The sequence below is a fragment of the Populus euphratica genome, unplaced genomic scaffold, assembly GCF_000495115.2.
Source record: "Populus euphratica unplaced genomic scaffold, PopEup_1.0 scaffold71.1, whole genome shotgun sequence".
NCBI lineage: Eukaryota > Viridiplantae > Streptophyta > Magnoliopsida > Malpighiales > Salicaceae > Populus > Populus euphratica.
Window position 1 is genome coordinate 258,366 of NW_011499949.1, and position 10,549 is coordinate 268,914.

General features: G+C 36.2%; 2 protein-coding genes across 3 annotated transcripts; one reads left to right on the plus strand and one right to left on the minus strand.

Annotated features, from left to right (window-relative positions):
* The first annotated feature begins 576 nt into the window (after window positions 1-576).
* LOC105137800 (protein UPSTREAM OF FLC-like) lies at window positions 577-6,282 on the plus strand. 2 transcript variants are annotated; one of them, XM_011043679.1, is made up of 7 exons: window positions 577-1,053; window positions 3,676-3,854; window positions 3,940-4,009; window positions 4,096-4,217; window positions 4,384-5,077; window positions 5,192-5,299; window positions 5,980-6,282. In XM_011043679.1, exons 1-7 carry the CDS (start codon window positions 1,040-1,042, stop codon window positions 6,119-6,121), a joined length of 1,329 nt encoding a protein of 442 aa, XP_011041981.1. In that variant the 5' UTR covers window positions 577-1,039; the 3' UTR covers window positions 6,122-6,282. The 2 variants fall into 2 exon arrangements, with proteins under 2 accessions (XP_011041981.1, XP_011041982.1); XM_011043680.1 differs by having other exon boundaries at window positions 5,195-5,299.
* Window positions 6,283-6,338: 56 nt separating this feature from the next.
* On the minus strand, window positions 6,339-10,026 carry LOC105137801 (elongation factor 1-delta, putative (DUF936)). The gene is made up of 4 exons (XM_011043681.1): window positions 9,135-10,026; window positions 8,270-8,527; window positions 8,060-8,151; window positions 6,339-7,430 (listed from the first exon to the last, which is right to left on the minus strand). The coding sequence occupies exons 1-4, from the start codon at window positions 9,780-9,782 to the stop codon at window positions 6,647-6,649; spliced, it is 1,782 nt and encodes a 593-aa protein (XP_011041983.1). The 5' UTR covers window positions 9,783-10,026; the 3' UTR covers window positions 6,339-6,646.
* Between the last annotated feature and the right edge of the window lie 523 nt (window positions 10,027-10,549).

Genomic DNA, 10,549 nt, shown 5'->3' on the forward strand with positions numbered 1-10,549 from the left:
AAAGTTATTTAAAAAATAAATTGTAACAATAAAAACAAACACCCAGATAATATTTACATAAGCTATCAAGAAATGAAACTTGAAATCAATACCACCCCATGTCTCAAGTTAATCATTTTCCCACTTATGGGTTTCGAGCATGAGACTTGTTGGGGGAAAAGATCAAGAACACAATGACTCATTTATAAATAAGAGTCATCAAGAATCATAAATGCTTGTAAGAATAACAGAGGACTTGACCAACTGCACAAACTGTGCGTGCCTGTTAATAATGGAGTAGATCATCTCTAATTGAATGTCCGAATTCAGATGGGGATCGATCATTGAAATTACGACACAACAATATAGCAGAGTTTAATGTATTGAAAGCTAGAACCTAACTTAACCAACATCCTTAAGTCATCTAGATATGTGAGATTAAAAGAATGGAGCAGGGGACATGGATCCATGGTCGATCCACCTAAATATATCTGCATCAGTAAGTGTGACTAACTAACCTCCTCTACCACCACTTATTACTAGTATATAATCTCAACTGTCAGCAGACGACAACATTAGGAGCTATGTCCAATTTTGTAAGCTTACAGGTATTGGTAGAATGGATGTATCATGCACATTGCATTACATATATGTATATAATATAGTCATAATATATACTATGACTAGTTTCAACTGAGACGGCACGCTAATTTGTATGGAAAAATAATATTGAGTATCACTCGCTATCAGCAACATTCCCACACGCCCAAGTCACCCACCTAATTAATCCCAGCTTTTGGCTATATTGTGAAATCCATCTCCTTCTTCCACTTTCAGACAGCTAAACTACTCTCAAAACAGCTTAAAACATAAATTAGCTTATCTTCTCTCTCGATCTCTCTCTGTGTGTGTGTCTTTCTCTGTCTCTCATTCGAAGATATATTTGGAGTGGTCAGGCCAGGCACAAGCTCGCTAGCTAGCAGAAGTTGCTTTGCATGTGGCTGCTCGCAGTGATTTGGATCATCTCTCTTTCAGAATCTTACAGCATTGAGTTGAAGGAATGGAGAAAAAAGAGTAAGAATCAACATGTTCTTAATTTCTTTTGTCAAAATAGGAATGAATTCTTCAGTTTTCATCCCAAATCTAGTTAAACCAGCTTGCATGCACATTAATTAAGCGACAAAAACAATGGTTTTCGTTATTTTCAATGGAGGAATTCAAAGTAAAACAAGTGTATGTATATGTTTTAGCTAAAATTTTAGTAGTTGGGGTAACTTTAATATACGCTGTGAAAGCTAGCCTGATCATATCATATTCAATCAACCATATTACAAGTATTTCTACATATAAAAAACAGCATAATGAAGATAAAAAATAGAAATAAAAAGCACAATTGTTTTTGTTTCCCTAACCTTATCATGAAGGTGAATCCTTGCACTCTTCTCAGTGCACCTACTTCGATTAAATTGCCCTTAATTATGGCTCATAGAAAATTTCATGCCGTAATAGCATCTGCAAATATGAAAGCATTAAATCTTAAGACACTATATTACCTTTACATGCTCCTAGTAATTAACTCTAGCTAGACACGCTTAAATGTTTTTAATTTTTTTTCAGGATCTAGCTTCCATATTCGTTGGATTTTCTCCTATAAGGATTGCCTTGAGTTTTTTTATTTTTCCCATGAAAATAAATACGATATTAATGGTTACTTCTAGCAAAAACTGATAACGTGCTTTTAAGCCCTTCATATTATATAAAATATTAGATTTTCATAAGAAACAATATACCATAACAATCAATATGCAAATTGATTCGAATACAAATTCAATTAAGAAAATATACAAATTCAAGATGTATGCCAATAAAAGGGAATCAAGTCCTTTCCATTTTTTTTTTTTTAAAAAAACCCCTAAAGTCGGGGAAAGAGAAACTTTAATTTCATCCATTTTGAAACCATTGGATAATTAATTAGCTGTAAGAAAAATTATATTATAATCGCTATTTACACACAAATTAGTTCCTAAATGTTCTTTTCTTCTCAGAGAACACTCACCACTTGACCAAGGTTTCTTCTTAATATTAAGTGTGAATCGTGATCCTAAAAATTTTAATTTTTTTATTTAAAATATTTTTTTTATATTTTTAAATTGTTTTCATATGCTAATATCAAAAATAATGTTTTTACAATAAAAAAATTATTTTTATTGCATTTCTAAATGAAAAATATTTTGAACTGTCACTACTACCACAATTACAAATAAGTTCAAGTTGTTAGAATATGTTTGGAATTACGGTGGAAACTATATTTTTTAAATTTTAAAATATTTTTTTGTTAATTTTTTTATATTTTTAAATTATTTTAATGTATTGATTTCAAAAATAATTTATTAAAAAATAAAAAAATATTATTTTAATATATTTCTAAACTAAAAAATATTTTATATTGCAACTATTATCACAGTTACAAAACACACTCATAGAAAGACATATATAGATGCATGAAACATGCACTGCCTTTCTCGCACACATTATATACATATAAAAGATAAAGTTAGTAATAAATTCGTCCTTGTAGTTTATCAAAACTAATTAACAAGTCCTTGTAGTTTATCATAAATTATTAATATAATCTCTTGAATAATGTTGACCGTCCTGAGTTTAGTAATTGTTTGTTTAAAAACTACCTCTTCTCTCAGGGTCAAATTTCCTCACTTTACCCAATTATCTTTTCTTTATTCCATCATCCAAGAAAAAGAAAAGGAAAATAAATTGAAAAGTCACATGAAATTTACAAAAGAACTAAATTATAAAACAAATAAAAAATGCAGGGATTAAATATATAGTTTCTAAGACCACGAGGATCACGTAATTACTTTTATTAAACTATAAGGACTACGTTAAAATACTCATAAAAGATAGGAAAAGAAAAGGGTAGCCTAAATTATGCGGAAAATAAAACTCCATGATTTGGGTCAAAAGCTGGCCAAGTATGGTAAGTTCGGTAATTAATCGCGGGAAATCTGATAAAAAGGTTGCCACTCTCATCTTTTACCTCCATATAATACCTAAAGAGAGATCAAGTAGCTCTCTCTCTCTCTCGATGTCTATCTTCCTTCCTCGGCTTCTCCATTTCTTTCTTATAAACAAACGTCTTAATTCTCTAGCGGTCGCACAGTTATAGACAAAGATAAAAGATCCAAGGCAAAGCACCGCACCCCACTGAGTAATATTGTCGAATTTTTATATCCACTGTGGTGATATATTTTTAATTGATAATAGTCTACGTTTCTTGTCGGCCTGCATTAATTTATCTCTAAATGATGCACATGCATTACAAACCAAGATGCATGAGACATTTATAGAGGAAACCCATGTATATATGTGTTTTGTGAAGAACTTTTTAGCTAGTGGTGAAGCTGCAGGCCGGCTGCTGAGAAACAAACAGATTACAGATCCCTTTCTCTTTCTTTCAGCTGGATTCTCATGCTCAGATGATCATATAATAATATATAACGTGGATTACAATATGCATGGTTCTGTACCCTTTTTTCTTATAATAATGTAGATTGATATAAGCAATGCGCTCGAGAGACCGTGGCAGTGCCTGAAAAGCAGTGTTTCTTCTTGTTTTAGTTAAATATTCTATGTCTTTGTATGTGTATTTTTAATTAGTTCAAACTAATTAACGTACAGGAGAAGATCGAAAAGAATGGAAGCATCATCTGGAATACCCCTCCAAAGTGGTAGTGGGGCTGGAGGAGAAGTGAGACGTATTCATATCATTTACTTTCTCAGCCATAATCTGGGCCGTTTTGAGCATCCCCATCTCATTCGAGTTCATCATTTCAATCTAAATGGTGTTTATTTAAGAGGTAATTTCCTCATACTTTCAAGTAATTTGCAAAGGTTTTTGATTTTTATATAGTTACTTACTATGAAAATTAATATTTAAGATAGATGTCAAGAGGTGGCTTGCGGATTTGCGAGGAAAAGACATGCCAAAAGCCTTTGCTTGGTCCTATAAGAGGTTTGTTCTATTCTGTACAGCAATATATATCTGGTAATTAATGGTGATTTTATAGGTTTTTTAAAAAATTAAATTAAATTAAACAGGAGATACAAGAACGGTTATGTCTGGCAAGATTTACTGGATGATGATCTGATTACCCCAATCTCTGACAATGAATATGTCCTCAAAGGATCTGAAATTTTCACCCCTCCTGCCAATCCCTTCGGTACGTAAAATATCCCTTATAACTAGCTAATATCTTCTTGATGCTACGTTTTCTTTTCAAGGAAAAAACCAGCAATTTTTTTTTTCATTTGATTTAATGTCCAAATAATCATGTGATTTCAGCACTAAATCCCATTTATCTTCTTGTCCCTGGAAAAACTATACAGTTGGTAGTGCATATGGTGAAAAGAAAGCTGCTGACTTGTTGATGAAAAGTGAAAATGATAGCCAAGTTGAGAATACTGAAGTTGAAAACAGAGCACAAGATCATGAGCAACTTCCTTCACCAAACCAAATTTGCGACGACACCACCCCCCGAAAGACAACATCATCTGAAATATCTCAAGAATCACCTGTATTCAGTTCAGAGATTTCAACAGTAACTGACGATTCCATCAAGGAAGAAGAAGATGCATGCAAACCCAACGACCCTCTTGAAGAAGAACAGATAGACATTAAGGTGGAACATTCATCTTTTTACACCAATTTCTTGGGCAGCAAGAGCAAGAAGAACCAAAAGAAAAGGATAGACAACAACGGCAATATTGAAAAGATGGGCACCCCAAGTTCATTCTCCTGGCTATCGTCATCAACATCATCATCATCACAAGCTACATTTGCGAAGAGTAAGAGCTATTCAAGTGGAACATCCAAGATGCTACGTAATTTGATGACATGTGGTGCTGTTGACACAAACGATGCTGCATTGGTTCGCCAAGACCAAAAATGTAATAGTAAATATAAACCAATCGAAAAGCCGGCTGATCAGATTTGTGAAGGACAGGTACTTGGAGGGCCTGCCAGAGTTTTTGCGACTTCGTGGGATCAACAAATACAGCAACACGATATTGCTAATGCAAGGTATTTTGGCAAAAAAATTGGTACTAGTACTCTCTCAAAATCTGTCAGTGTCATGAATGTACAAATGGACCATTAATACATAGTGTTTGGATTGGTTCTACTGCATTGTATTAGCAGGAAAAGCTATGATGAGGTGAGAGGTTCAAAGAAGCAGCCTGGTGGATTTGGCAGTCCAAAAGTGATTCCCCCTGCATACAAGCCAGTGGCTGCACCCATCTGCTCGTAAGCCCAGTAACCCATTTCCTCATGCTATCTCTACTCTAATTACATTATAAAATTTCTTTTGTAATTTTAGATTTGACCATTTTGAAACCCATAATTCAATATTGCATTGTTAGCAACTAGGAAAACCTAATGACGGATGGTGCCTTGGCTTGGACTGCCAACTAGACTCACAATGTTGTGTTATAGTTGACCTGCTTTTATGATGATGATGTAGCACTGGAGAAATGAGATCACAATAGACAACGAAGTCAAAGCAGAACCAACCAGAGCCCCTGCTCGCACGCAATTATGACACTTGTCCATCTGACCATTTAAGGATGTAATCAGTTCCGAGTCAAACGAAAAGCAATCTCCAAGTCAAACATTATTGTTGGCTCATCTTAGATTTTGATAACTGCCTGCTAGTTAAGCTAGCAGAATGACAAAGTTTTAGTAAACAACAGTGTTCGTACATGATTTACAATCTGAATCAATACACACCCTTCCTTTTCTGGGGTTCTCCTTTTTCTCTCTTGATTCTCTGTTCCTGTTGTCGCTGATAAAAACATAAATAGGTGCTTCTACTCCTCAATTTGGCTCGCCGACCCTAGAGTATTCGATTTTGTGTGCTCTGATCCAAAGCCTATTCATTACTGTACTTGGTTATTAGCAACTAAAATCTAACTGTAAAAATGCAGGCGGTGTGGGAAGTCATTCAGGCCAGAGAAGTTGCACTCGCACATGAAGTCCTGTAGGGGATTGAAGACCCTGACGAAGGCTGCTTCAGCTTATGTTGAGAAAACACCGTCACCTTCACATATTTCAGTTTTCAAAATCTGAGGATGGCTATTTCTTGAATAAATGAATGTTCAGTTGTAAATTTCAGTAGTACGATGTCCAAAGCATGAACTTCTTTACAACTTCTGCTGTTATTTGTGTAGAGTAAATATAGGGACGTGGTTTGGCATTTAAGAAATGGCGATTACATTATTATTTCTTCTAAAAATTAATCACTCTAATAAGATTCCATTTTAAATACAACTTAGGGAAGCATCACTTCGTCCACAGACACTGCTTGCACTTTGCTTGTATTATGAGTGAACTTTGTGAAGTTAGCATAATTTATAAAACTTGACTGACAACAGATGCAAATTGTTCAAGCAATCTATTGCATACAAACGCAGTACAGGTTACAATATTTCTGGCTGGCAGGTTTCCTAACACTAGGTCAACTATGGTTTCACCACCTGAGAAAATGAAATATTCTAAACGTGCAACTTCTCAAAAAACTCATATAACAATGTCTATCTGAAACCAGAAATTGGTCAGTTTCAGTGTCATTTTGTTAGCTCTCTTAGTATTTACCTACTTACCAGTAACAGTAGCAGAATCAACATATTCTAGCAGGAATCCATATAATTTCTTTTTCAAGCCTTCTATCCTCGCATCAACCTTAAGCCCACCCCCGACCAAGTCATCCAGCCACTGGTTCACCCTTCTAAGCTGCCCAAGAAAACCTGCAATCTCAGAAATTTTCCCTTCACATAACCCAAAACCGACATTTAATGAATCCTCCATATACCTCAAGAACCATTCACGGGAATCTAACAGCAGCTTTTCTGCTAAACTTGCGGTCTCCTTTAATCCACTTCCCCTGGGACAATCCCTCCTTTCAGGATTCACTTTCTTTACAGATGCAAGATGTCGTTTTGAAGATGGCACCCGCTTAGCACTTAAATCTGGTATATAGTTGCTGTGGTTTCTAAGACATGGTTTGTTTTGAGGCAATTGATTCTCAGAATTCAATTCCTCTTGAGAATTATCTAGGATGACATAATAACATTTTTCAATATCCAAAACTCCGCTCTTCTCTGGCTTCTTTAACAAACTGAATTTGGAAAGATTAGTCTGCATAGCAGCATGAACCCAAGATTCTGCATTAGTATTTCTTGAACTTTTACGGACATCAGGAAATACACGCTGCAGGCTATCATAATTGCTTGCTTTAGTTTCAAGAAGACTTGCATCACTGAGTAAAGAATTAACAATCTTTGCTGATCTCTGAATGTTCTGGTAGAGGTCTAAATATTGCTCCACTAATGGTCCTGAAGACGCTGATTGTGCAGACTCATGCAGTTCTGCAAATGATCTGGAGGAAAAAGAAAAGTACTAAGCTGGAACATGTGCTAAAATGGATAAAAGGAAAAGCTTTTCATATAAATTTCAAGTTGGCAGATAAACCCTTTCTTGTGGTTTCTTTTTTAATCTAGTTTCCTCCCTACACAACTCTCTGTATTAATCTCCAGAGGATGCCAGATCTACTGCATCCTCAGGCAAACCAGAGATGCATATAACACCTGAGTTTTAGTTGCTTTACTCATTTTTCTTAATCCCATTGAACTATAGATGGAGAGGCAAGAGAAAAATTGATTTCATTGGGAAGAGAACGTAGGTGCTGACGCCCCCTAAATCATCTCTTATAAAGGCTCTTTCCATATTCTACGGCCTAACATTATCCAAGTGATAACGCGGTTCAAAGCTTTGCACCATTATCCAAGTGATAACCTTCATCAATACTTGTTAAGTTAGCGTCAAAGTGATGGCAGCCAGAAAGCAAAATCTCATTAGTTAGATTAAATTTTTAATCAAATGACTATGAAAAAGGAGGGTTGGGAGAGGGGTTGTTCATAAGTCAGCAACAATATTGCAGGATATGAAAAACATTAGGACATCAACAAGTTGACAATAGAAAGAAAGAAAAGGCCAAAGGATTCATACTGCATGCAATGAATGACATTGTCAGCAGCCGATGCTTCTTCAAGTGCACGTGCAGCGGCCAAAACTGCAGCATTCTTACAACATAGAGTTTCCTGAAACCACCAAGAACATAAGAACTGAGTTCTTTTTTCTGATGAAAAGACAATTTATATAGAACTTGGCAACGGTACAATCTGGAACAGAAACTCATAATCCGGTATAACTTCAGACCTTTCCGAGATGGTGAATGGCAGGAGGAATTGCATCCCAGGAAATCCTATATTTGGACCAAGTTTTGGAAATCAGGGGAACTTGAACCAGTCGGCTAGGAATAACATGGTCAGTAGCTGACTTCAAATCTTTTTTCAAATGCTTGACACTTGCAATGGATGAAGAGATCCCATTCTTGGTTTTCAATGGGGAAAGACTCAAAGATAGGCGCCTGTGTGACGAGTCAACCTTGGAAGGAACCTTCTTATCGGAACGAACCTACACAGAAACAGGTAATAAACACCGACCGCGTGGCGGAAAAATAGATAAATGGTTCGTGTGGAAATTGGTATGGAGCTTGCAACAATTAAATACCAATTCTGCTTTCTTTCTTTTTTTTTTTTTTTTTTTTTTTTTTTTTTTTTTTTTTTTTTTTTGGCTTTTGGTGTGTGCTTGTCTAGCGGCCAACCACGTTTCGAAGTGGCACTGGACACAACAAGCACAATTGTATGTTTCTGGGCGTAGATAAATGGACCCTTAAATTGAGAAGCAAATGACAGGAATATGATTTCAGTAAACAAATGCTTGTTGTTTCTCATTAAAACAATTACTTTCTTCCTATGGATTATCCCGTCTACTCCATAGTAAGAGTATGATGTGATTGGGATACCTTCAACTAGGCAATGAATGTTAGTATATGAAGCAAGTATGAGTTCAATAAATTTGAAGCAGAAGAGCTAGTCTTTAGATAAAAGAAAATGTTTGTGGGAAAAAAAAAAGTGAAGTGAAGAATGCAGTTAGTTGACACTACTAAATCAAAATAATGCATGGTGTAGTGACTCTCAAGGAAATTGAAAACAGGAAAGAAGGAGAAACGAAAACATACAGTTTTTGATGATTTATTTAGAGGAACAGTTTTTGGGGTGGGAGTTTGGTGCTCCCAGATCCTCCTAGCAGAGTCCAAACTCAATCTCCTCGTCTGATCCAAAGAATCCCTTTTCATGTGCTTGGAATCCTCCGCAACAATGCCTGATTTCTTGACAATACTGTTAATCTTGGATAGTCTTTGTCGACTTAACAACTTCTTCTCCTTGTCCTTGTTAAAATCAGTTGATGTAACATAACTAATACTACTACTGGGCAAAGAATCGCTGGACACCAAATCCTTAGGATTCCCAACGCAAGGCCTTCTCTTATTGGGCACAGGCTTCAGCCCACGAAGAACAGGAACAGGAGAGCCAGAGGCAGGAACCTCGAAGCGCGAAACATAAACGAATTGGCCCAGTTGGATTTTGTCACTGTAAATCAGGTCCAAGTCCTCATCAGAGATGGAGGCGTAAGCGGAATGCAGAGAGTCTGAGACTTTCACGAAGAATCCTCGGCTCTGCCAAGGATCATTTGGGACTCCAGAGAGAGAGGGCACGATCTCTATAACTTGAAGAAGGGCAGAGCGGTGCTCTCCAGTGACTCTCACATCCTTGTTGCCAGCGCTCTCCAGCAGCTTGGATAGCAACCCAGGCGTGAGAGATGCCATGTGAAACACCTATGCTGCGTTTTGCTCCTTTTGGTTTTTCGCTAGCACAGCGGTAGTAATAAGATTGCAACAGAATCACCATATCCCAATGCACAGAGAGAGAGATGATCCTAGAAAGGTGCAGTCGCAATCAGAATCTCAATGCTGCGACTGAGTGCAATGACATGGGAGAGGGTGCAAAGCTGTTTTGGCAGAATGGATGGGACACATGTCAAAAGGAGATCATGTGATTCCTGAGCTTGAGATTTCCGCACAAGTGAAAGAAAGCGCAGGCTCCTAGGTTTATCCAGCAGATAAGAGAAACAGACAAAGCTAGCTAGCTAGTAGCAAGAACAAAAGATTTATTCCAACTTTTCATGCTTTTTTTTAAAAAAAAAATAGAATAATAAATTAAAAGTTTGATAGAATAATACTATTTTAAAAATATTTGCTAAAATATACATTTTTATCTCTTAATGTTTTTGAAACAAAATATTTACTAAATATTTTTATACCAACATGTTTTTTTGGGAAGAAAGAGACCAATGTCAGCAAAATACCCTTCTTGTAGCCTAATATGTCGCTTGTGATGCCATTCTTTTATTTTGTGTACTACATAGTAGTTTCTTCTCTCTTTTTACCCAGAAGAACAATGTCAGCAAAATGCCCTTATTGTAGTGGCATTTTCCTCTGCAGAATCAAACCAATCAGAATGGGAAGACAAGTTTCAAACTGAAGGTTTTGTGAAAGAACAGGGAGAGAAAGAGGAAGTACCATTGTGGATAATT